General features: G+C 47.4%; 1 protein-coding gene across 1 annotated transcript in view; it reads right to left on the bottom strand.

Moving 5' to 3' along the window:
- VSIG10 (V-set and immunoglobulin domain containing 10) overlaps positions 1-27,972 on the bottom strand; it is a 55,116-nt gene that overhangs the window by 6,469 nt on the left and 20,675 nt on the right. The window contains 6 exon segments of the mRNA XM_075324151.1: positions 1,033-1,205; positions 2,345-2,357; positions 4,380-4,490; positions 8,046-8,339; positions 20,498-20,761; positions 23,604-23,906. Coding sequence (XP_075180266.1) covers positions 1,033-1,205; positions 2,345-2,357; positions 4,380-4,490; positions 8,046-8,339; positions 20,498-20,761; positions 23,604-23,906 — 1,158 coding nt within the window.

A 27,972-nucleotide genomic window follows, 5' to 3' on the forward strand; every position in this document is an offset into this window, starting at 1 on the left:
TCACTGCTGAAGTTGTACTTTTAATCTAAGGTCCCTGTACAGGGTCTTATACTTCCGCTCTGGCTTTTTTTCCCCCTTTATTGGCAGCGCTTCCATCAGTCTCATGCAGTTTGTGAGCTGCTGGATTGCTCCAGTGTTTCATGGAGCATGCCAAAGGTCACACTTGAAAGCAAGTCTATGACAGCCTCATTCTGGCTCTCATAGAGTTGCATTGAAAGCTTGCGATGTAACTTATGGACAATCAGAAGTTGTGGTCACAGGATGGTGCTGCAGGACTGAAACGGCACCGATAAAAGGTGAAAATGCTGGAGGGTGAGTATAAGATCGGGGGCACAGGACTTAAATTAAAAGTGCCACTCCAGTAGTGGGGGGGGGAACAAATGCTGAAGTAGTGCTCTAAGGGTTAGAGAGACAAATTAAGTATGGTAAGATGGAGATAAGATGACACTGCCAGTTAAAGGGTTGCTTGAAGCTGTGTGGAATAGTGTGGTGGGAGTACCTGATACCAAATGGGGGGAAGGTGGGAACCCCTGCATGTACAGACACTGCCTCAGTGTGATTTCTAGGTGGAGTTTTGGGATATTATACCAGTAATATGAGCTCTGGGGGTCACTACTGTGGGGGTGAGCAACAAACAGGGTGAAGGAAAGCTTGACACGCCCAATGGAAAAGGTCACCACACATCCAGGGAGTGCAACAATATGAAGTCCGCCAGGTAGACTATAACTTGAATAAGAGGAAAAAATATCGGCACATCCAATGTAAAATAATTTCTGCCTTTATTTCCACATAATATTAAAGAAGTCCATCCATATTAGAAGACCCTGACGAGTTTCCGACGCAAAAGAGGTCCTTAATCATAGGCTACTGTGGGGGTGGTAGTGGGATCTGGATGTCACTATATTGGGGGGGCTTTGTGCCTTGGGTGCCTCTCTCAGAGCTGAATATGGCTCTTAAGGTAAGAAAGGGTGGGGACCACTTCTATAAGACATACTCTACTGTACATGAAGCTAGAGTAACACAAATACTTACTGTCAGGAGGGCTGTGGAACAAAACTTCGTGTTTACAGACAGTTCCATTTGCAGCGGCAGGATTACTAAATTCTGCAATAGTGGTGTGGGTGTTTGGAACTGAATCAGCGACTTCTTGCATCTCATCCTCCTCTTCTGATTCTACAAGAACCAGAACTTCAGATTCCCGCTTTCTGCAACACAATACAAAGTCCTATGAGAAAGACGAGATTTATTTTACCAAATCTATGTAGGGCTAATTGCTCCAGGAGGAGTATGGTATAAGTATATAAAAAAGATTTAGCATACCAGATAAAAAAAAAAAAAGTATTAAAAAAAAAAACAACAAAATGTTATGTTTCTTTTTTTTGTTATTCTACATGATTTACATCTAAGGGTACTTTCACACTTGCGTTTATTTCCTTCCGTTACAATCCGCCCTTTTGGAAAACAGCGGAATCCGTTAACGGATTCCGCTGTTACCCATAGACTTGTATGGGTGACGGATTGTACCAAAAGGACCTGCGTTGCTTCCGCTGGGCGACGCTCCGTTGCTTCCGCCCAGCGGGAGGAACGCAGCATGTAACGTTATTTTGAGCAGCGGAATCCTCTGGATTCCACTGCGCACTTTGGGTTTTTTTTTTGTTTTTTTTAAAATCAAACTTTATTTTGGCTCGCGGTGGCCGAATGTTCAGCTGAGCGCCCGGCCGTCGGCAAGCAACAGCGCTCAGCTGAGCGACCGGCCACCGGCATGCCCGGCCGCCGGCAAGTCACAGCGCTCAGCTGAGCGCCCGCCCGCCGGCATGCCCGGCCGCCGGCAAGTCACAGCGCTCAGCTGAGCGCCCGCCCGCCGGCATGCCCGGGCGCCGGAAAGTGACAGCGCTCAGCTGATCACCCGGCGGCCGGCTGCAGGGAGCGATCAGCTGATCACCCGGCGGCCGGCTGCAGGGAGCGATCAGCTGATCACCCGGCGGCCGGCTGCAGGGAGCGATCAGCTGATCACCCGGCGGCCGGCTGCAGGGAGCGATCAGCTGATCACCCGGCGGCCGGCTACTGGGAGCGATCAGCTGATCGTTTACAATAGTCTGCCGCTGGTAAAACTGTAAAAAAAAAAAAAAATCAAAACGAATTGCGTTGTTTTGCAGCATCCGTTGCATCAGTTGTACCCGAGAAACCACTTAGGTATTCATTTCAATGTAAAAAATAGGCCCCGCTCGTGCTTTTTCTGTTGGCACTAACTATTGACCTATTGAAAGGAGCCTTTATGACATCTAGGTCCCCTAATATGACAAAAGGGCTGTATTCACGGAATGAGGCATGAAGTGTGACTCACCGGAAGGGGTTGGCTGTGATCATCCAGAATATGAAAAGAGTTAAAAAAAATACATATTAGTAAATCAGTCAAAATTCAGATGTACAAAGATATAAAATAGGCAGCGTAAAGTTCTGACTGTATTTTGCTTCATTGCCATTAAAGCTCGTATTACTGAATTTGTGAATTTATTTGGACTTTATAATACCACTTCATTACAATTTTTCATGTTTTTATTTTGTTTCTGTTTTTTTTTAAAGCAGCAGAATTAAAGGGAATCTGTCACCAAGTGTTTGCCACCTAATCTGAGAGCAGCATAACGTAGGGGCAGAGATCCTGATTCCAGCGATGTGTCACTTACTGGGCTGCTCAGTGTAGTTTTGATAAAATCACTGTTTAAATCAGCAGTAGATTATCATTACAGGACTACTTGGCGTTCTGCAGGTAGTCCAGCATATTCATGAGCTCTGTATAACTACTAGATCTGCAGCAGAGAAGAGAATGATTTTATCAAAATGAAGTAAACAGCTCAGTAAGTGAGCTCGCTGCACTGAGAGCCCCTCTGCTGAGTGCACATGATCTTTAACCCTCCCAGCAGCTGCGGGATTTCAGTCATAGGGGCGCAGCGGTGAAGTTTAAGTTGCCTCTCAGTGTATAGGGACCAGCGGCTGTAACCACATCCCCCGGCACTGACTGACAGCCGCCCAGCATTGCATCAGCACAGAGCCGGCTGTCAGTCAGTGCTTAAGCGTGGCTATAGCCACTGCTTACTATGCACTGAGACGTGACTGGAACAGCTATACCTGCGCCCCTGTGACTGAAAGCCCGAAGCTGCAGGGCTCTCAGTATGGCGGCTGTATATTGTCAGAATGCTATTAACCTTATGCCTGCAGTGTAATAGTATTTTGTTTTATTACATGACAGGTTCCTGTTCAGATGAGCGTATGTAAATATGGTATAAATGTTCTTCATCCAGAAAAAAATAAAAAGATTTAACATATGTCGTCCATATGTTAATTTTGACCTCCATTTTATACAATTAAAAAAAAAAAATGGGTCACATACAATTTTCAATGTGAAAAATAGAAATGGATCCTTACAAAAACGATTCCCATTTGTATTGTGTCTACACAACATTAATTTTACTTTTAAAACACACCCAACGCCCCTGATTTATCAAGACTAGCGATTACTGGTGCGCGCCACACCAGAAATCTTACTCCGGTCAGTAACTAGAGTAAGGTTTCTGGTGTAAGGAATGCCACAGCTCGTCATTAATCAGATAAGCTGTCATTACGTCTCCATCTTGTGACAGCTGGCTCCATACATTTTGGAGGTGCTGAGCAAAACTGGCATGAAAGCAGCAAAAGTTGCAATTTACTGCAGAATTCTGGTTAAACTGCTTTGATGAATCTGGGTTATTTAGTTTAATCAGCAAATTTGATCTCCTCTCACCCCTCCCCCTAATAAAAGATGAAAAAAATGGAGGCGTGCATTACTTTGATCCATTGTACAATCTATTTTGAATGTGAACAGGACAAAATACACTCATCTGAACAAGTCCTATAAGTGAGCCTATATTGGGTTCATCCAAACGTGGACGGCAAAGAAAGGTTATTCATTGTGCAATGAAAAGTTGTACTATTTCTATATTCACAGTAAAGTTTTATGAATCGATTTTTACCCTTTTCTACTCCATTTTGGATCAGTCAGGTATACTATTTTCCAATAAAAAAAAAAAAAACAAGGAGAAAACTTGTATGAAAAATACCCTGACTATAAATAAATAAATAAATTGCAAGTGCTTAATAACAGGGTACTTAGTATATAACTACCCTGTTATTAAGCACTTGCAATTTATTTATTTATAGTCAGGGTATTTTTTTCATACAATTTTTCTCTTTTTTTTCTAGTCTTGAGGCTGCCATTCACATGCTTGCAATGTTGCATGTTTACTGAACATTTGCTACAGCTCAGTTTTTTTTGGTGTTTTTTATACTATTTTCCAATGTAGTCTTCAGCATTGAAACATTACAGGTAATATGAGAATCCATACCTTTCATATAGAACTGAGGATCACAGTACAGTACCGTTCCTATAATAATGGCCACCACGATCAGGACAAGGATCAAGACAGCAGATACTAATCCGATAATGTTATGTGGTGCTGAAGAATAAAAGTAACAAAAAAAAAATATATGTGGATAAAAGAACAACCAAACACATGTACTTTGCTACATTTCTTTATATTTGTTGTGCTTTTCCTTACATACAGTATCAAAGTAGTTTGAGTATTTTCACCAAATGTAATATTTACATGTCGGGAGGATAAACCATTATTCTCTTACTGGCACTCATATATAGTCAATATATATCACGTTTCGTGAGGGTCTCTGAAGCCAATGGAGGATCAAGGAATATGACGTTTGGAGAAGAACTCCAGCTTCTTTGTGTATGAATATGTCCCTGTGATTGGACCACCAACCAATCAATCGATCATTTCTTGTATTTTGTTGCCCTCTGCAGTTTCTATCATTCCCATAAAGTACAATAGTGTTATATCCCCCTGTAATTGTTGGATATCCTAGTGCCCAGACTCTTATCGATATAACATTTAATCGCCTCTTCATATAATTGTGTCTAAACCCCCTGTAATGGACCGGCTTTTAGAGAAACTGCATTACAATTTGCACACCACTTTTTTAACCCTTTGCCTTTCTTTCATAGAATGATAGCGTTGGAAGGGACCTCAAGGGCCATTGGGTCCAACCCCCCGCTAGTGCAGGCTTTCCTAAATCATCCCAACTATATGTTTATCCAGTTTCCGCTTGAAGTTTTCCATTGAGGAAGACCTCACCACCTCCCGTGGTAGCCTATTCCACTCTCTGACTGCCCTCACTGTCAGAAAGTTTTTCCTAATGTCTAATCTGAATCTCCTTCCTTTAAGTTTCATCCCATTGCTTCTTGCACATCCTTGTGCTAATGAGAATAGGGTAGATCCCTATGCACTGTGACGACCTTTCAGATATTTGTTGACAGCTATTAAGTCTCCTCTCAGCCTTCTCTTTTTCAAACTAAACATTCCTAGTTCTTTTAGCCGTTCTTCATATGACATGGTTTGCAGACCTTCCACCATCTTGGTTACTCTTCTCTGGACTTTCTCCAATATATCGATGTCTTTCTTGAATTGGGGCGCCCAGAACTGTACACAGTATTCCAGGTGGGGTCTGACCAGGGCAGAGTATAGGGGAATAATTACCTCTCTTGATCTAGATTTAATTTTTGTCTGGATACATCCCAGAATTTTGTTGGCCTTTTTAGCTGCAGCTCCGCATTGTTGGCTTATGTTGAATCTGGGATCCACGATTATGCCCAAGTCCTTTTCCCCGGTGCTATCACCTAGTTTTATTCCTCCCATGCTATATATGCTTTTTACATTCCTTTCACCCAGATGTAGGACTTTGCATCTGTCCCCGTTAAAAAACATTCTGTTCTCCTTGGCCCATTGTTCGAGTGTGTATAGAGGGTAATAAGGAGTTAATGGCAGCCCATAGTTGCCACTAAGTCCTAGGTTAATCATGGCAGGCGTCTATGAGACACCCCCAATGATTAACCTGTAAGTGAAATTAAATAAACACATACATCCGAAAAAATCCTTTATTTGGAATAAAAGACAAAAATACACCCTCTTTCACCACTTTATTAATCCTTAAATACCCATCCAAGTCAGACGTAATCCACATGAGGTCCCACGGCGCTTTCAGCTCTGCTACATGAAGCTGACAGGAGTGGCCACAGAACAGCGCTGCTCTCTGTGAGCTCCACGCAGCAACTGAAGTGAATCGCGCTGTCAGCGGTAACATCACTGAGGTAGTGCCGGTGTGTGCGCGGTGGTGATTGGAGCGGTAGTGCCTGAGTATGTGCGGTGATGATGGGGGCTGTAGTGCCTGCGTGTGTGCGGTGATGATGGGGGCTGTAGTGCCTGCGTGTGTGCTGTGATGATGGGGGCTGTAGTGCCTGCGTGTGTGCGGTGATGATGGGGGCTGTAGTGCCTGCGTGTGTGCGGTGATGATGGGGGCTGTAGTGCCTGCGTGTGTGCGGTGATGATGGGAATTGTAGTGCCTGCGTGTGTGCGGTGATGATGGGGGCTGTAGTGCCTGCGTGTGTGCGGTGATGATGGGGGCTGTAGTGCCTGCGTGTGTGCGGTGATGATGGGGGCTGTAGTACCTGCGTGTGTGCGGTGATGATGGGGGCTGTATTGCCTGCGTGTGTGCGGTGATGATGGGAATTGTAGTGCCTGCGTGTGTGCGGTGATGATGGGGCCTGTAGTGCCTGCGTGTGTGCGGTGATGATGGGGGCTGTAGTGCCTGCGTGTGTGCGGTGATGATGGGGGCTGTAGTGCCTGCGTGTGTGCGGTGATGATGGGGGCTGTAGTGCCTGCGTGTGTGCGGTGATGATGGGAATTGTAGTGCCTGCGTGTGTGCGGTGATGATGGGGGCTGTAGTGCCAGCGTGTGTGCGGTGATGATGGGGGCTGTAGTCTGTAGTGCCTGCGTGTGTGCGGTGATGATGGGGGCTGTAGTGCCTGCGTGTGTGCGGTGATGATGGGGGCTGTAGTGCCTGCGTGTGTGCGGTGATGATGGGAATTGTAGTGCCTGCGTGTGTGCGGTGATGATGGGGCCTGTAGTGCCTGCGTATGTGCGGTGATGATGGGGGCTGTAGTGCCTGCGTGTGTGCGGTGATGATGGGGGCTGTAGTGCCTGCGTGTGTGCGGTGATGATGGGGGCTGTAGTGCCTGCGTGTGTGCGGTGATGATGGGAATTGTAGTGCCTGCGTGTGTGCGGTGATGATGGGGGCTGTAGTGCCTGCGTGTGTGGGATGATGATGGGGGCTGTAGTGCCTGCGTGTGTGCGGTGATGATGGGGGCTGTAGTGCCTGCGTGTGTGCGGTGATGATGGCGGCTGTAGTGCCTGCGTGTGTGCGGTGATGATGGCGGCTGTAGTGCCTGCGTGTGCGCGGTGATGATGGCGGCTGTAGTGCCTGCGTGTGTGCGGTGATGATGGCGGCTGTAGTGCCTGCGTGTGTGCGGTGATGATGGCGGCTGTAGTGCCTGCGTGTGTGCGGTGATGATGGCGGCTGTAGTGCCTGCGTGTGCGCGGTGATGATGGCGGCTGTAGTGCCTGCGTGTGTGCGGTGATGATGGCGGCTGTAGTGCCTGCGTGTGTGCGGTGATGATGGGGGCTGTAGTGCCTGCGTGTGTGCGGTGATGATGGGGGCTGTAGTGCCTGCGTGTGTGCGGTGATGATGGGGGCTCTCTCTCTCTTGGCTAAAGAAAACTAAAAGAACGCAACACGTTATTTCACAGGAATCCGTTGCCTTTATTATCACACTATTTACAACGCATCAGTCACATGCGTAACACAACGCATTGTGACGGATGCTGCACAACGCAAGTGTGAAAGTAGCCTTTGTATCATCTGCAAATTTTAAGAGTTTCCCAATAACTCCGTTATCCAGATCATTTATAAAGATATACTACAACTACAGCTGAACTTTACTGAGCTGAAGATATACTACTTTGCTACAGCTGAACTCACCATACTTCACTTGCCATCTTTTATTTCTAGGCAAAGCATGTAACAAATGAGCCAGCTAAACTGTAAGTAAATGACTAACACATACAGTACATCAACGGAATAGAAATACGTCATTTTTCTACTCACTGGTTACATCAAGATATATATAGACATCCCTAGTTGCTACTCCATTCTCCGTCATGCATATATAGGATCCCTCATCTTCCTCCTTGGAGCAGTTGACAATAGTGAGGTAGGAGATTGTGCTGCTCTGTATGATCTGGTATTTGGGTCCTGGCTTGATCTGTACATTTGGGGTACTCAGATTACGCAGCCAGGTTATTACAGCTGGAGGGTTTGCAGCTAACACAGTACATGACAGGGTTACATTTTCTCCTTTGAAGCAGGTTCTCAGTGCTTGGGTCTGAGGCATAGGGTATTCTGAAAAAAGGGAACACAATGAACAGTGGTGTAATTTCCAAAGAATGAAGATAAGGAGAAACACTTTATTTACCATGTAAATTACACCTCCCAACTGATAATAGTAACTTTACAAACTTCTGCTTATCTGGCAGCCTAGACTTGCTTTAGCCTCCTCACCACATACAAATTACTGAATTTAGCTACTAGGAAGCAGTGACTTCACATCTTCACAGTTATGCGTCAAAAAACCTGCTTACATTAAAGTCAATGAAGCTGGGAACAGATATGTTATTATAGACTCCTATTATGGACAGAGAAAGAGACACACAGAGAGACCCACAGACACAAAGACATACACACATAAAGAGACACCCGCACACAATGACAGACAGACACCCGCACACACACAGAAAGAGACACACACACACACAAAGACACACAGAGAAAGACACACACACAGAAAGACACACACACACACACACAAAAAGACACAGAAAGAGACACAGAGAAACTGTTTGGATGTTTGAGGTAATATATTGGCTGTTTTGACTGCCTGGATATTTATTAGGTGGCCTATAATAACCAATCACAGCTCTGCTTTTATTTTGTTAGATGTCAAGCAGCTCTGATTGGTTGCTATAGGCAAAGAAGGACATTCTTATCATAAGAAGCTTATGTGTGAGGTAATATGATGGCTCTCGAATAAGGAGTTCAAGATAAAATTCTTCACATTACTTGGGTAATCATTGAGGTAAATTGTGTTGCATATCTGTGCTTTGAATATATGATGTGAAATGCTGACGAAAGGACGTGGTGTAATTTCCATAAATCTTTGGATAATTCCTTCACTGTGATCTTGCAAACAAACAATGTAGTTTCCCAGCAGGGTGGGGGGTGAGGGGGCGAAATCTGCACCACTGGGTTTCAGTGAGGCTAGGACAACTAGCACTGGGCCTTCTCGCCAAGATTTCATGTATGCCCTTGCCCAATCGAATGGAGAAGAAATAAAATTTTGGGCTTATGAAGAGCTTTTGTTATTGCCTAGAGAGTAACTTACAACATATTTTAGATAATCCCTCCTCTTTCTCGAAGCACCAATGATTTCACGGGCAGGAGAGTGTCTACCAAACAGGGTTTTTCTATACCAAAAACCCTTTTAATCTTATCATATTTGTGCAGTGGACAGAATAAAACCTCACCTGACTCATATTAGAATTCTTAATAGAGCACTAAACACAGATAATATCCAGTGGAGACATGTTAATTGTGGTCATTAATCTCCATATACACAACTGATAAAATGCCACCACCGTTATTAAAGGTACTGTTCTCATAAACCATAATCTCTATAGCCTAACCTGTTCTGAAGGTAAAACGGTTACAATATGATTTTGAGCTCTAACATTTGCTAAATTCCGTGTTCCGATTATCTAAAAATTCCTTTCATTGACGACTAATGCTGGTAATGCTTCCCGTTCAGGAAGTTCTCACGAAAAATTCAAAGTATGTTCTGGCTTGACTGCAAAACATAACTCACATACATTCTCCATCTCCCACTGGTTCTAGCACAATCGCGTGTTTTCATTGATTACAGCCTACGACCCTTCAGAGGGATCACACAATAAGATCTAGTGTTTGGTTAGCAAAGACAACATATCAAGAGGTAAAAGGTCAACTTGTATTACAGAAGTACAATACAAGAGCAACATTGTGAAGAAAAATCCAAGAACAGGGTTTATTTTGGTAGGTTTCCATGTGTTCATTTTCTATGTAAAGGTTTGTTGAACCTCTCACGTCCAAAGGGTACTTGACTGGTGCAGACATGGTGCCCTAAAACATTGTTTTCTTAGAACAGCCTACCATGGTGTCAACCATGAACTGGAGAAGCTATGCATGGTTAGATACAGCAAATGACACAAACATTAATATTATCTCAGCACAGATATACACTACTCACAAAGTTAAGGGTAGATGGCTTTTGGAAAAAATTGATGTGAAACAAAGAAGTTCACGCTACAGTGATATTTTATCATGAAAGTAGGGCATTTAAGTGGAAGCATGCAATAGTGATTTCCTCATCTCAAACCATTTATTTAAACAAACACAGAGGTGGATATAACACACCCAAAATGTCAATGTCTCAATAACTTGTCATGTGGCCTTGAGCATCAATTTCAGCTTGACAATTATGTCTCAAGCTGTTCACAAGTGGAGTTATTGTCCGCATAGGCATAACATCACACTCTCCTTGATGGGCGGTCCTCAGGTCATTAAGGTTTTGGGGTACAGAGTTACAAGCCTCTACACGACAATTCAGCTGATCCCATAGGTTTTCTATGAGATTAAAGTCTGGAGAAAGTGCCGGCCCCCTGCATATGAGGTACCCCAGTCTGCAGCAATTGTTCTCTAATGACGGACCTCGATAAGACGAAGCATTATCATGTTACAATGACTGGATTAATTATATTATTCAGGTAATAGGGGCTGGTTATTGTGCCATTCGCAAAATGTAGGGCAGTTCTGTATTGACTAGGCACATCTGCCCACACTAAAGCGGGGCTTTACACTCTACGATATCGTTAATGAATTATCGTCAGGGTCACGGTGTTTGTGACGCACATCCGGCTTCATTAACGATATTGCAGTGTGTGAGCGACCTTAAGCGATAGCAAAAGCGGTCAAAATCGTTTGCCGCGGAGAGGTCGTCCTGAAACAAAAAATTCTTCTCTGCATATTAGCGATGTAGTTCGTCATTCCTGCGGCACCACACATCGCTATGTGTGACACCGCAGGAGCGATGAACATCTCCTTACCTGCCTCCACCGGCAAGGCGGAAGGAAGGAGGTGGGCGGGATGTTACTTCCCGCGCATCTCCGCCCCTCCGCTTCTATTGGACGCCTGCCGTGTGACGTCGCTGAACGAACCGCCCCCTTAGAAATGAGGCGGTTCGCCGGCCACAGCGACGTCGCAGAGCAGGTATGTGCGTGTAACGCTGCCGTAGCGATAATGTTAGCTACGGCAGCTATCACCACATATCGGCCGTACGAAGGGGGCGGGTGCTATCGCGCTCGACATCTCCAGCAAATGCTAGCGATGTCGCAGCGTGTAAAGCCCGCTTAACAGCACCACCACAAAAAGCTTTTCTGGTGACAATAGTGGTTGATGCATTGCGCTCTCCTTGACATCTCCAACATCATTCGTGGTCTTCATTTCTGCTCAACTTAAATTGCCTTTGATCAGTGAACAAGACAGAGACCCACTGGTCACTCATCCAGGAAGAAGATGACAACCATGCCTAGTGGTGTGATCAGGTACCCTTGCAGATCATCTAGCACGCAGACCACATTGAGTAAAATGGTTTTGAATGGTCTGAGTTGACACATGGGTTCTTCTCACCTCCCTTAAAATGTGTCTGGAGTTGTGTGGCATTAATTATCCAGTTCTGAATGGCATTGTTCACGATGAAGAGGTCACCAGTGAGGGATGTGGCAACAGAACGTCCAATTTTATGCCTTTCTGTGGCTCTTTCAGTCTCTCTATATCTCTGTTGCAACATGCTGATGACACGCTAAGCTCAGTGGCTACTTCCGTCTGAGAACATCCTGCTTGAAGCCTCAAATGGCGAGGTAAAGTTGATCAATTGTTAGGTGTCGTCCTGGTCTCATGATGTCAAAATGTGATCAGCATTTTGAGGAGGACTGTTTAAATGCCAATTCTAATTGAACCCTGAAATGTATTGGGCTATTCATGAATCAAACGACTGTTGTGAAGTTTGCCATTAAGCTCCTTTTCACAGCAAATTGTGCAAAACGTCCTGAGAAACTGAACAGTTGGACATTAAAAAGTTGCATTGAAAAGTTTAGAGAAGGTCACATTAAGGTCACCTGAAAAGGTTAGTGTGAGGCAAATCCCGGGATATGAAGATGAATTATGACTTCCAGTCATAATCGCTCATCACTCCCTGGCAGTGCCCCCCTCCCTTCTTGTTCTCAATGTCCAGCATCTGTGAAGGTGTTACACCTCCATGGCCATCTCCTGTGATATGGAGATGAGATGATGTGGGAACAATGGACACAGGAGGACTCCCTGCCGTGACCCTGTGGTAGGAGCTGCTATCTAATTAGCAAGCTTGGAAGTATCCAGACAGAACGACTCCAGTAAAAAATGGTTCATATCTCGCAAGCCATATTTCCGATAAATATGGCAACCATAAAAATGGTGTCTCCGCATGCGGACGATGCTGGCACACCCTTTTTATGGGAGCGGGAGCTTGGGAAATACCCCAGGCGTGATATCAGCCAATGGGGAACTAGTAGACAAGTCATGAGTCCTCTCATTCTGTAGCTAAATTCATAGCTGTCACAATGAGAGCGTCGGCGTCCGCCTACGACGCTCCCAGGCAAAGTGATGGCCCATATTCCATGTTGTGGATTGTCCATAACTCCAGCCAGGGGTGGAGCAGTGCTCCCTCTGAGGTCACTAAGGTAGGAGGGGACCTGGATTTGCACAGGTTGATAACCCTACTTCGGCCATTTTCCAGGGTTCTTTCGCTGGGGGTCACGTGTAGGAAACATCTGTGGGAGTTCCTGGAAACCTGGTCTACAGCGCCCCCCTGTGGCCAGACGCACAAGGTAACTGCTGGAACTGTGTATGCCTGTTTGTAAACCATGCTTTATCTGTAACTGTACTCTGACATATGTATATTCTGTAGATTCCCTATTGTATATATTGTAGTTTCTAGTGTGCTTTAGGCTGATTAAATTATATAATTAATCTTGGGCTGTTCTGTTATCTCGATCTTGAATCCCACGTCTGTGTGTTCGGCTAATAGTTACCGTGAAGCGGTTGGTGGCAGCGAGTTGTGCCAAGGATTATTGTGGGGAGGCCAGTGAGATTCGGGGAGGTTTTATATATTCCGCCCGCGGAGGTCGGGGGAATATATACCCTACTCTCACCGGGGACCCTTCAATAATCGGCATAAGTAGTATAGCGGCCTCCTTGCTTATTGTCGGGCAATTCCATAATTGGCCTGACTATAAGAGGGGCGCTAGAGAGCGCGTCACGTGCTCTGTCTGTCGGTCGGGAGGTATAAAGGAGGGGTGACCCCCACTTGTTACCCCCCGATTGTGACGTACTGGTAGCCAGCGCGGGGGATTTCTGAGTGACCCCCCCGGTGGTTCGTGACATATTGGTGGCATAGCGGTGGGATCGAGATAATAGTGTGTGTGAGTGTGAGACCCATACTCCCAGACACTAAAGACTGCCTGCAGCAGCTGTGGCTGCTGGGGTCTTCAGACTAGCTCAACACTAGAGTGTCAGAGTGCAGATACTGTAAGGTGTGTGGAGGCATCAGGTGTCAGTTCTGTGTCAGTGACCAAAAGTCTGCAAGAATGGCTGATGGCACCAGGAGCAGAGCTATGCAACTGGCCAATGCTAAAGCAGGAGCCGAAGAGAGGGAGGACGGTGCTGTGGACAGTAATGAGGAGGTTGCCCACGAGTCCTCCAGGAGCTCGACGCCAGAAAACAGCTCTGCAGAGGACATTGCACAACCTGGCACTGCTGGACAAGATGAGGAGCAGCTCACCCAAGGGTCCTCAACGAGCCAGATGCCAGCCCTCCGCTCTGCAATGGACAGTGAATCACCAGGCTCCGCAGCGGGCCGCAGATCACCACGTGCCATTCCACCGAGCCTGGGAGGCTCGGATAGCCTTCTTCAAATGGCTATGGCCCTTCTCCAGGCTGGAGACCGGGAGGGCTACAGGGAACTCATGGCAGAGCGCAGGGCAGCGTGTGAGGCTGCGGAGCGGCAGGCAGAGCGGCAGGCAGCGCGTGAAGAGCGCCAGGCAGAGCGTGAGGCTGCGGAGCGACGGCAACAGGCAGACCGGGACCACCAGCTGCAGCTAGCTCAGCTCCGGCCCTCATCAGCCACACGTGACCTTCAAGACACCAAACTTCCAAAGGTCCGTGTTGAGGACTTCCCAGTGCTGGAGAAGGATGGAGACTTGGACTCTTTCTTGACTGCTTTTGAACGGACTTGCTTGCAGCACCATCTGGACAAGGACCAGTGGGCCAAATACCTGACCCCCCGTTTAAGGGGTAAGGCCCTGGAAATCCTTGGGGACTTGCCTGCTGAGGCAGATCAGGGCTACGACACCATCAAGCGGGCCCTGATCCAACAGTACAACCTCACTCCAGAGTCCTACCGCAAGAAGTTCCGGAGCCTACAGAAGGGACCAAAGGACTCCTGGGCTGACCACAGGCGGGCACTTGCCCGAGCTGCCGACCACTGGACCCAAGGCCTGCAGCTTTCCACCGGACTGGAGATCCTGGACTTGTTCATCACGGAGCAACTCTTGTGGAACTGCCCTGAGGATCTCCGCCAGTTCATCCGAGACCAGAAGCCAAAGGGGTCCACGGCTACAGCTGCCCTGGCCGATGACTACACCAACAATCGGGCTCCTGAGGCCAGGAGAGCAGCCACCAGCAGCACCTGGAGAGGGGGTAAGATGAATTCTGCGACTGCCCCACCTGCCCCTAGACTGCAGGGGGTGTCCCCCTCAACTCCCCTCTCCAGGCCCGTGGCAGAGCCAAGACGGTGCCACCAGTGCAACCTACCTGGACACTTCAAGGCCATGTGCCCTCAGCGTCCCAAGGCCCCGGCTCCGTCCCCGTCCCAAGGGCCGCCCAAGGTGTATTGTGTGGGTGGGGGTGGTGGTAGGTCCCTGGACAGCTTCCAACCTGTCACCGTCGGCCGGTCTGTGACCATAGGACTGCGAGACAGCGCCTCGGAGGTGACTCTGGTGCGGCCTGAGATGGTGTCCCCCCAAGACTTGATCCCTGGAAAAACCCTCGCTGTCTCCGGGATTGGAGGCATTGACCCGGCGCTGCCTGTTGCTGACATTTATGTGGACTGGGGCGCAGGGCGAGGGGTGAGGGAGGTGGGGGTAACTGATCGGATCCCCGCAAACGTGCTACTTGGGACAGATTTGGGGCAGATAACCTCCCAGTTTGGGCCCCCACCAAGGGCTGAACCTTCAGCCAGTACGGACATGACTCCTGACAATGTTAATGTGTTATCTATGAATGATGTGAGAGAGGGGGGAGTGAACTCTGATATTTCTGCTTGCACAGACACCATAGACACACACACAGCTGCAGCTGTGACAGGGGAGGGGGTCAGAGAAAGGTGTGACAATGCCTCTACAAGTAATCAGCCTGTGAGCTGGGATCTGCTGCCCTCTGCAGGGATAAGCAGAGAGCAGGGTGCTGCAGGGGGAGGACCAGTGTGTGGGGTGGGGGCTACCACAGCAAATGTGGGGTCCCCAGAGATTTCACAGCGGGGTTCTGTTGCTGCAGGAGGGGAACAGGCAGGTGAGATTGGGGCCGGTCCAGGAGCGGAAGTGCTCCCAGGTAAGATCTCGGTGCATGGTTCCCCCACAACCGGGGTGTCAGGAAGCCCGGTCGGTCTGCCTGAACCGGCGACTTGGTCAGGAACGGAGGAGGAGCAGGCACGACCCACGGTCGCAGCGGCTGTGGCCGCTGTCACCCGCAGTGGGAGTGCTGGAAGCCAAGGGGCCTCCCGGAGGTCCGATAGCTCTTCCCCTTCTGACCAAGTGGCAGCCGAGTCAGGTGGAGGCCAGGACACAGGTCCCGGGGTACTGACCGAAGATGTGACAGTCTCGTCGATTCTGGCCACATCTAGTCAGGGGTTTCAGGCAGCGTTAGAAGCTGACGACAGCCTGAAAGCTCTTAAGGAGCAGGCGGCACAGCCTCCCTCGGACTCGGACCCGGAGCGAGTGGTCTGGGACCAAGGACGGCTGTACCGGGCCACGGTCCAGCAGGGTTCACCGGAGGCGTGGCCCAGGGACCGACAGTTGGTGGTACCCTATCCGTTCCGGACGGAGTTGTTGCGGATCGCACATGAGATTCCGATGGCCGGACACCTAGGGATCGCTAAGACCAAGGCCAGGTTAAACCAGCATTTCTACTGGCCAAAAATGGGGGCCGATGTGGCTGCCTACTGCCGTTCGTGTGAAACCTGTCAGAGAGTGGGGAAGGCGGGGCCACGCCCCAAAGCCCCACTGGTATCTCTGCCCATCATCGATGAGCCTTTCAGGAGGGTGGCTGTGGATCTGGTCGGCCCGCTGGCCATCCCCAGCAGCTCCGGGAAACGCTTCATACTGACGGTAGTGGACTATGCCACCCGGTACCCAGAAGCAGTGGCCTTGTCGTCCATTCGGGCTGACAAGGTGGCCACCGCATTGCTGGAGATTTTCTCCCGAGTGGGTTTTCCCCAGGAAATGCTCACTGACCGGGGGACCCAATTCATGTCCCAGCTGATGGAGGCCCTCTGTAAGCAAGTCCAGGTGCGACATCTGGTGGCCAGCCCGTACCATCCACAGACTAATGGCCTGTGCGAGCGGTTCAATGGCACCTTAAAGCAGATGCTTAAGATGTTGGTCGACTCCCATGGGCGTGACTGGGAGCGGTATCTCCCACACCTGTTATTTGCTTACCGGGAGGTTCCACAGGCCTCAACAGGATTCTCACCGTTTGAGCTCCTGTACGGGCGACGTGTGCGGGGCCCCCTGGCTCTGGTGAAAGAGGCTTGGGAAGGGGATTTGGCCACCCCTGGAGTGTCGGTTATCGAGTATGTCATGCGCTTCCGGGACAAAATGCAGGCCTTGACGCAACTGGTACACGACAATATGGCTCAAGCCCAGGCCGATCAGAAGCGTTGGTACGACCAGAACGCTTGTGAGAGGACCTACCAAGTGGGTCAAAAGGTGTGGGTACTGGTCCCCGTACCACAGGACAAGCTTCAGGCAGCCTGGGAAGGCCCATACCTCGTGTACCAGCAGCTCAACCCTGTGACGTACCTGGTCACCCTGGACCCTGCCCGTGGAAGGCGGAAGCCCTTCCATGTGAACATGATGAAGGCACATCATGAGCGGGAGGCATGTGCGCTCCCCGTGTGCAACCTGCCCGAGGAGGGAGAAGCGGAAACCCTCTTGGATATGCTAGCCCAGGTTAGGGCAGGCGGATCCATTGAGGATGTGGAGGTTGGCCACCAGCTCTTGGAGGACCAACGGTCCCAGCTGTGGGCCACCCTCCTCCCCTTCCGGGGGTTGTTTACCAACCAGCCCGGAAGGACTGACTTGGCTGTCCATCACGTGGACACTGGGGATCATCCCCCGATCCGGCGTTCAGCATATCGGGTCTCCCTGGAGGTGCAGCAACACATGCGCCAGGAGATTGACGAGATGCTGAAGCTGGGGGTGATCCAGGCATCCAACAGCGCTTGGGCCTCGCCTGTAGTCCTCGTCCCTAAGAAGGACCGAACCACTCGGTTCTGCGTGGACTACAGGGGGCTCAATGCTGTCACGGTCGCCGATGCGTACCCAATGCCACGCATCGATGACCTGCTCGATCAGTTGGCCGGGGCTCAGTACCTGACCATCATGGACCTGAGCCGGGGATATTGGCAGATCCCCCTGACTCGCAAGGCCAGGGAACGCTCTGCCTTTATTACCCCATTTGGACTATACGAGTCCACGGTGATGCCATTCGGGATGAGGAATGCCCCTGCCACTTTCCAGCGGATGGTCAACACCCTGCTCAAGGGACTTGAAGGGTACGCGGCCGCGTACCTGGATGACATTGCCGTCTTCAGTCCCACCTGGGAGGACCACCTAGAGCATCTAGCACAGGTGCTCAGGCGGATCCACCGGGCAGGTTTGACCATCAAGCCGGGAAAGTGTCAGCTGGCCATGAGCGAGGTCCAGTACCTCGGTCACCGGGTAGGCGGGAGAACACTGAAGCCCGAGCCTGAGAAAGTGGAGGCCATCGCATCCTGGCCCACCCCCAGGACCAAGAAGCAGGTGATGTCCTTCTTGGGGACCGCTGGGTACTATAGGAGGTTTGTTCCACGCTATAGTAGCCTGGCAAAGCCCTTGACGGACCTCACCAAGAAGAAGCTGCCCTCTGCAGTCGATTGGACAATGGACTGCGAGACAGCCTTCCAGGCCCTAAAGGACGCCCTGTCCAGCCCGCCCGTGCTACAGGCAGCCGACTTCACGCGGCCGTTTGTAGTACAGACCGACGCCAGTGACTTCGGCCTCGGTGCGGTGCTCAGCCAGGTGGACTCTGCGAGCCAAGAGCACCCAGTCTTGTACCTGAGCAGGAAGCTGTTACCAAGGGAAGTGGCCTATTCCACGATGGAGAAGGAGTGCCTGGCCATAGTGTGGGCCCTGCAGCGTCTGCAACCCTATCTATACGGGCGCCACTTCATCGTGGAGACGGACCACAATCCCCTCAGCTGGTTGCACACCGTCTCTGGGACGAATGGGCGATTGTTGCGATGGAGCCTTGCGCTCCAGCAATACAACTTCACCATTCGCCACAAAAGGGGCCGTGACCACGGTAACGCAGACGGGCTGTCCCGACAAGGAGAGGTCGCGGACGGGCGCACGGGGGAACACCGGAGTGTGCTGCCCCCTAGCGCCCTCAAAAGGGGGGAGGTGTGAGGCAAATCCCGGGATATGAAGATGAATTATGACTTCCAGTCATAATCGCTCATCACTCCCTGGCAGTGCCCCCCTCCCTTCTTGTTCTCAATGTCCAGCATCTGTGAAGGTGTTACACCTCCATGGCCATCTCCTGTGATATGGAGATGAGATGATGTGGGAACAATGGACACAGGAGGACTCCCTGCCGTGACCCTGTGGTAGGAGCTGCTATCTAATTAGCAAGCTTGGAAGTATCCAGACAGAACGACTCCAGTAAAAAATGGTTCATATCTCGCAAGCCATATTTCCGATAAATATGGCAACCATAAAAATGGTGTCTCCGCATGCGGACGATGCTGGCACACCCTTTTTATGGGAGCGGGAGCTTGGGAAATACCCCAGGCGTGATATCAGCCAATGGGGAACTAGTAGACAAGTCATGAGTCCTCTCATTCTGTAGCTAAATTCATAGCTGTCACAATGAGAGCGTCGGCGTCCGCCTACGACGCTCCCAGGCAAAGTGATGGCCCATATTCCATGTTGTGGATTGTCCATAACTCCAGCCAGGGGTGGAGCAGTGCTCCCTCTGAGGTCACTAAGGTAGGAGGGGACCTGGATTTGCACAGGTTGATAACCCTACTTCGGCCATTTTCCAGGGTTCTTTCGCTGGGGGTCACGTGTAGGAAACATCTGTGGGAGTTCCTGGAAACCTGGTCTACAGCGCCCCCCTGTGGCCAGACGCACAAGGTAACTGCTGGAACTGTGTATGCCTGTTTGTAAACCATGCTTTATCTGTAACTGTACTCTGACATATGTATATTCTGTAGATTCCCTATTGTATATATTGTAGTTTCTAGTGTGCTTTAGGCTGATTAAATTATATAATTAATCTTGGGCTGTTCTGTTATCTCGATCTTGAATCCCACGTCTGTGTGTTCGGCTAATAGTTACCGTGAAGCGGTTGGTGGCAGCGAGTTGTGCCAAGGATTATTGTGGGGAGGCCAGTGAGATTCGGGGAGGTTTTATATATTCCGCCCGCGGAGGTCGGGGGAATATATACCCTACTCTCACCGGGGACCCTTCAATAATCGGCATAAGTAGTATAGCGGCCTCCTTGCTTATTGTCGGGCAATTCCATAATTGGCCTGACTATAAGAGGGGCGCTAGAGAGCGCGTCACGTGCTCTGTCTGTCGGTCGGGAGGTATAAAGGAGGGGTGACCCCCACTTGTTACCCCCCGATTGTGACGTACTGGTAGCCAGCGCGGGGGATTTCTGAGTGACCCCCCGGTGGTTCGTGACAGTTAGAGTGCATTTTAGGATCATCCTGAAATTTCACCCAAAAGCCAAATATCCCTAACTATTTGTGAGTAGCGTATATATATTTTCTAGCACATGCTATTGTGGAACTCATCTTTCCAAGATCTATTAAGTAAAGTGCACTTTATTCATGGTACAACCCCTTAAATTCAACAGCGCTCTGACTCCACTTCGTCAAGGACTAGAAGGCTTTCTACATTTGGTTTATATGCAGATAATGGTCTTTATGTAGATTACCTGATACTCTGATTTAGAGATTTTTTTTTTTTTTAACATGCTGAAATGACAAGAATTTTCAGAAAAGCAGTGTAGCCCAATGCAGTGGTAAAGGCGATAGTTTGTTTCCTTACCTAATTGAACTTCACACGTCTCCTCTCTCATTATATTTGTTATTGAGTGTTTTCCTTTGCAAGTAAGCTTTTGTCCATTAGGATACTGGGAGCCATTTACTGTCACCTCCAATGTGTCTGAGGTCCCATTTGACAGTATATTACTGCTATTTTCCCACTGCAGTAGTGGAGGTGGATATCCACCAAGCCATGTGCATGTCAATGCCAATCCTGAGGGAACCACTTTGTACTGTACACTGCACTGCATAGGAAAAGCAGGTTGATCTGTCGGGAAAGGAAAAAAAAAAAAAGTAAAAATATAATGCTCTTAACTTTTCAAAGACAGTGATTTCTTTAAAGGTTTTCCCCATACTTAAGCGAAAAAGCTGGGGACAGTTTCCCTTTATGAGCTGTGGCCACCACCAGTAAGCCCCTATATACAGCATTGGTCTGGGCGTCGTTGGTCTCGGACTGACACCGCCTCTCTTCAGTCCATTGCCGTCCTCTTTCTGAGCGCTGTGTGGATGACGCGTTCTATGTCATCCCCACATAGGACTCAATGGCACTCCTGCGCATGCGTACTTTGATCTGCCCAGCTGAGGGCACATCACAGTATTGTAGTGCACATGCGCATGTTGTTTTTGACTTTTCCATGCTCCTGCGCAAAACAATATTTTGCTCTGCCCTCAGCAGGACAGGTTACTGTGCGCAAGCACAGGAGCACCATCGAGGCCTCTGTGTGGATGGCGTAGGACGCTTCATCTACATGGATCTGGGAAGGAGGACCGCGATAGACGGAAGAGATGAGGCACCGGACTGAGACCACCAACGCCCATTGGACCTGACCGCCCCCAGGTGAGTATAGTAAAGGTGTTTTTTACGTTATACAGAGCAACCTGGGCACTTATATATATTGTTCTAAAATACTGTATATAAGAGCCTTCTGGGGGCGGACAGTTTATAAAGAAAATTCCTGGTTACAGGTTCCCTTTAAAGCCCATTTAGATGAGCTGGTTAACCAATGAACAAGTTAAATGCTTGTTTGTTGGGTGATTGGATGGATCATGTTGGCATTAAAATGCTGATAAGCAGCACATCGTCCTAACCTGTGTAAACAGGCGATGTGCTGCCAATAAACACAGAACTATTGTCAGCTGGTCTAAACAGGCCACTACTTGATCGGTGGTCATTAGATAGCCCAGATTGGCTTGTACAGTATAAAGAGGTCATTAGACTAGTCCCATTGGCACGGTGTTGTATTACTTCAGGGTCCATGCGTTTTTCACAGCACGAATAGGATAGTCCGTAGCACTTTGTATATTGTCAAAAAAAACTACCCCATTTGAAGATGAACTGCTGCAAAATGGACATTTTTGCCTGTAGTAGCCTATTAGCTACTTTCAGTTACATAGTTCTAGCTTAAAGGGGTATTCTCAAGTTCTTAACTTGCTTTAATTAGCTAGACAGCAAGAAAAAATAAAGCAAACTTGCTATTGACTTGATTTTCCACTGTCCTCTCATTCTCCTGCAATGACAGCTTTTATCTTTTACAGGTGGCTTCCATGGAACTTAACCACCAGAACCAAGAGTATGCAATAGTTATATTCCAGGAGAGAGATTAACTCCTAGCATACCAGTCAGCTGTCTCCAACCCATAATAGCTATACAGCAGTTAGCTGCCCAACTCCCTCCTCTCCTTTTCATCTTCTGAAGAGATGCAGTTATAAATCACCAGCCTGTGGAGAAGGTATGCTAATCTCAGCTCTCGCTGTCCAGAGCTGTGTACTTGTTCAAATACCCGAATATCTTTATATATAAATACAGGGATAACCGTCTCGACTAGGAACAAGCATTAATAGCTGAATGGGTTACAGCAGAACTTGTGCTGAGCTTTATTTATCTACTAGTACTACAGCTCTATCGTTCCCCAGAGATGTCAAACAAGGAAAGCCCACCCTGCCAGAATCCAGGAAGTAAGGAAATTAAGGAGAATGCATTGCTCTGAGCTGCTCAGGAGACAACTTGAGAATACCTCTTTAGATGACTAAAGGCCACGTCACACTAAGCAACATCGCTAGCAACATCGCTGCTGAGGCACGACTTGGTAGCGATGTTGCTGTGTGTGACATCCAGCAACAACCTGGACCCTGCTGTGAGGTCGCTGGTTGTTGATGAATGTCCTGGACCATTTTTTAGTTGTTGCTCTCCCGCTGTGAAGCACACATCGCTGTGTGTGACAGTGAGAGAGCAACAACTAAATGTGCAGTGAACAGGGAGCCGGCTTCTGCGGACGCTGGTAACCAATGTAAATATCGGGTAACCAAGAAGCCCTTTCCTTGGTTACCTGATATTTACCTTCGTTACCAGCGTCTGCCGCTCTCACGCTGTCAGTGCCGGCTCCCTGCACACATAGCCAGACTACACATCGGGTAATTAACCCGATGTGTACTCTGGCTTGGAGTACAGGGAGCCAGCGCTAAGCGGTGTGCGCTGGTAAACCAAGGTAAATATCGGGTTGGTTACCCGATATTTACCTTAGTTACCAAGCGCAGCATCGCTTCCACACGTCGCTGCTGGCTGGGGGCTGGTTGCTGGCGAGATCTGCCTGTGTGACAGCTCACCAGCAACCCGTGTAGCGACGCTCCAGCGATCCCTGCCAGGTCAGGTTGCTGGTGGGATCACTGGAGCGTCGCTTAGTGTGACGGTACCTTAATTCACTGGCCAGCACCAACTTTTCAGGTTATGGAGACTCGCACACTTAATATAACCAAGTTTTCATTGACTGACTAGTCCATTCTCCCCTTCTAACTAGTAATCTGACAGTAATCTTATCCCACAAGTGCTGAAGTATTGTGGTACATAGAGTCTGTACAGCTACGATCAACTCCGTATGTATGGAGATGACAACTCTAGAAGCAATGACACTTTTTTTTCCCTATCGAAACAAAGCAAACGGGGTTCAAGTACCTTTACGGAAGCCCTATCACAGTTTTGGGCAAAACAAAGCTGAATGTAACGTATTTCAGTTAGTATGTGAATGAAGCATGTTGGTAAGTCTCTCAATTTTATTTTTGGCAAATCATTTGAGATTTAATCTTTCATGGTCCTGAAGAAAGATCATACTTACGATAAACAAGAAGCTGAAGAGTGTAGTTGAGCGTCTTCTTACTAAGAGGATTTATAACAGAGCATGTGTAGTTTCCCTGGTAATCTGCAGCTATATTGCTCAAAAAAAAGTAGAGCAAGCTTGCGTTTACCGAGTGAAAATGCTCAGGAACGTCCCCCGATTGGAACAAAATCGAATTTGTCGGTTCAGGGATGGAATAACTAGAGCAGGTGAAATTTAAGTTGGAACCACTTGAAGTGTAATGGGTGCCATTTGGAAAAGTCTTGGTAGGAGATATCAGGAAAGTGATATTATGAGGACCACCTGAATGGACAAAAGGGAAGTTAATAGTGACATGAATTCTAGGTTGGCAAGAATACAGATAAGGCGTTAAAAACTGATAAAGGTTACTAAAGTACAATTACTAGCGAATGCACATTGATATACAGCAGGTGAAATAAGTGTTGAACAAGTCACCAATTTTCTAAGTAGATATATTTCTAAAGGTGCTGACATGACATGAATTTCTCACCAGATGTCAGTAACAAGCCATCCAATCCACACACTGGTTTTACCCATCATTAAAGGGTATATCCAGGACTTTAATACAAAAAAAAAAAAAAAGTACCAAAGCATTAACAGTCAGTATCTGCTACCTGCCTGCCTGCCTGTTGTGCCCGGCGTAGGTCTTCGAAGGCACAGACTGCTCCTGTCGGTGATACAATGGCTTTGTCAACAGAGCGGATGCTTCTTTTCCCCTCTGCTCTGTAGATGGGGTGGGACAGCCGATGTCATGCTGATTGACAGCCGGCTCCCCGCTGCCTAACTAGCTTCTGATGACACGACGTCAGCGAAAGCAGCTGAATCGCCGGTAGGAGCAGTCTATTACTGCTCTGTGCCGCTGACGAATGACGCCGGGCACAACAGGCAGGGAGCAATTTATTTATTTTTTTTTTTTTAAAGGATGCACCCTTTAAATGTTTCCTGTTTGGCACCTTGATAATGAGACACCTTTATCAGCCATCAATTGAACTAATTAATTAATATTATTTCTCACAAAGTGGCAGGATTGCTTTCTAATTACTGATAGATTTCAGATAATGGCATGACTTTCCATGGCTTTTTGCATATCTCTTTAGTCATGTGTTCAATACTTTTTCCCTGTGTCATTTCACATTATTACACATAACATAATTTATGGACATCTATGGTTTGATTTGTTTGCCTTTCTGGATTGGATGGGTTGTTACTGACATCTGGTGAAAAATTCATGTCAAAAGCACCTTTAGAAATATATTTACTTACAAAATTGATGATGTGTGCATTACTTATTTCACCTGCTGTAAGCAGCATTTCCTTAATATGTTGATATACATAACGTCTAGATACCTCTTATTATTGCTTTCATATTTCAATTACCCTGAATACATAGTTAAAGGCATGGTCAAAAATGTAATCACTTCACAGAAACCGCTTTATGCAAAAGGTATAATCTAATGTGATTGCACCTCGAGTAAAGGTCTTGCGAGTCCTTAGGGACCTGACTATTCCACGTAATTGATTCGTCAATGGAAATATCTGATCATACGCCCTACAAGGAATAAGTATATTATAGAGGGGGACTTCAGCTGTCTTCTATGTAGAAAGCACCTGTCAAGTAGAGACAACCCTATTTTAAGTACCCCTCTATTTTAAAAGGAATCTGACAGCAGGTTTTTTATATTTAATGTGAGAGCAGCCTTATCTATGGACAGAGAGCCTGATTCCATGGATCTATCACTTATTAGGCTATGTGCTATAGCTTCCGTACAATAAATGTTTTATCAACAGGAGACTATCACTGTTGGACTAGATGTCATGGTGTCATGTGCTAAGAAATCCAGGTAATCTGTGTAATTCAGTGCCCACTGACTGATAGGCAGCTTCCTATATACACTGTGCATTGTCAGCAATCTATCAGTGGTGTGAGTGGGGTTACATACAGCTAAGCATTTTGACCACTGCTATATCTACAGCAGAGAAAACAGGGATTCTGTAAAAAATGGTTTCTGCTCCTACATCACGCTGATCTCCGATTACACAGCATAAAGCCTGCTGACAGATTCCCTTTATTAAAAAAGTGAAAGGATGCAGCTTTTGTTATAGTTTAAGGGTATGTACAGAAAGTAACAGTCGTTTAGTCATGTCTATCTCTGAGGGGGACATTGAAATTGGGATGGACAAATGCTTTAGTAAGCAGACTTTGCTAAATTTACTAAAGATTTTGGAGGATTACCTATTGCGGTCCATGCTCAACATAAGAAAACTATACAGAACATATATTTTGGCTTCAATTCATTATTTGCTGGGGTTTTTTTGTCTTTTTTTGTCATTTAACTTGTTGTCAAACTGTTTATTTGCGTAATTTTTTTTCAAAATAACGCGCACCGCTCAATAATTTTGTGCAAAGTTAAAAATAGACTTTTCTTTTTAAAATTATTTTTTTTTTATTTATTTTTTGTTTTAAACAAGGAGTCACATGTTCTGCAAAATGACAAAATCTACGTAAAAATTTTCTGTCGTGCAAAAAAATAAAAATAAAAAAAATTCATTCTGAGGACTGGATCACGTTTGCGCATTTTAAAAAGTCCAAGTTGATGAATCGTTCTAAAACATCTGGAAAAGCCACACTGACGTGACAATCTGAAAATGAACTAAACAACAAAGACTACTTTAAAAAGGAAGAAATACTTGAAAGAATGTTTTCACAAATCAAAAAGTCCCTAAAGCTGCTTTCACACTGCATTTTTTTTAACATGCGTCATGAACGTTTTTTTGCTGTAAAAGCGGATCCTGTTTTTACAGCAAAAAAACGCATGCAAACGCATGTGTTATTTTGCAGGATCCTGTCACTAAGTTTATGGGCGGGCATTGGAGTCATGTGATCGGGAATGAGGGGAACTAAACGTGATAGACTGGGAGCCGGCTCGTAGCCAAGGTAAACATCGGGTAACTTGCTTGGATACCCGATATCTATCTTTGTTACGAGCGTCTGCAGATGCTAGGAGCCGGGCTCCCTGCACACGTAACCAACGTAAACATCGGGTAACTAAGAGAAGCGCTTTCCTTGGTTACCCGCTATTTATCTTGGTTACGAGTGTCCGCAGCTTTCAGGCGGGGGGGGGGGGGGGAAGAGAGAGGGTGGGGGAGAGAGGGAGGGACTGATCACCCGAGGCTGGTTTCTGGGCATGCTCAGTAGAGCAAGCAGGATCCTGTCTATCAGCATGCCAGCGTTCATATGCGTTTGCGTGCAGTATAATCAGGATCCAGCAATTTGCAGTATTTGGACGCAGCTCAAAAACGCTACAAGTAGCGTTTTTGAAAAATGTTAAAAAACGGCAACTCGCTGGATCCTTACTATAATGCACGCAAACGCAGGTGAACGCATGTTGACGCGAGTCCATTGCAAATGCATTGAAATGAAAACGCATTTGCACTGGATCCGCTTTTGCGTTAAAAAAACGTTCAGGACGCATGTTAAAAAAACGTAGTGTGAAAGCAGCCTAAGGCAGTTATTCACGCAAGAAAACCTGGTGGTAAAGAATCAGGCCTTTTGTCTCCAGCACTCCTATATTCTGTACACAGCCATTCTCCCATAACAGCAGGGCTATTACGTTATGTTAACAGAGGACAATACCTACGTACAGTAAATCACAAAAATGAGTACACCCCTCACATTTTTGGAAATATTTTATTATATCTTTTCATCGAACAACACTGAGGATATGACACTTTGATACAATGTAAAATAGTCAGTGTACAGCTTGTGCTTCTATAAGGCCTAAGCCACATGGCATGAAAATTTGTGCGAGTGGAGTAAAATAATAATAATAATAATAATAATAAAAAAAAAAAGGCATTCCACTTGGACCAATATTAGCCTGTGTGTCAGCACCCATGAGCGATTTTCTTCTCAGCCCTAATCGGACCGAGAAAATAATTGCAGCATGCTGCGACTGTAATGCGATCCGGTTTTCTCTCGCACCCATTCAAGTCTATGGGGCGAGAGAAAAATCGCACTGCACTCGCGGTACACCAGTGTACCACGAGTGCAGGGCGAGAATGGTAATAGCCGCCTACGGAGGAGAGAGGGAGATAAATCCCTCTCTTCCTCAGCGCTGGCCCTCGCATGACACTTGGCTGTACTGCCAGCGTGAGCCGAGTGTCATGCGACGGGATTGCAGTAATCCCCGTGTGCCCCCAGCCTAACAGTGTAACTTAACACACAGCCATTAATGTCTAAACTGCTGGCAACAAAAATGAGTACACTCCTAAGTGAAAATGGCCAAATTGTGTCCAAACTGTCAATATTTTGTACAGCCACCATTATTTTCACATGCTGCCTTAACTC

This window comes from Anomaloglossus baeobatrachus, chromosome 1, assembly GCF_048569485.1.
Source record: "Anomaloglossus baeobatrachus isolate aAnoBae1 chromosome 1, aAnoBae1.hap1, whole genome shotgun sequence".
Classification (NCBI taxonomy): domain Eukaryota; kingdom Metazoa; phylum Chordata; class Amphibia; order Anura; family Aromobatidae; genus Anomaloglossus; species Anomaloglossus baeobatrachus.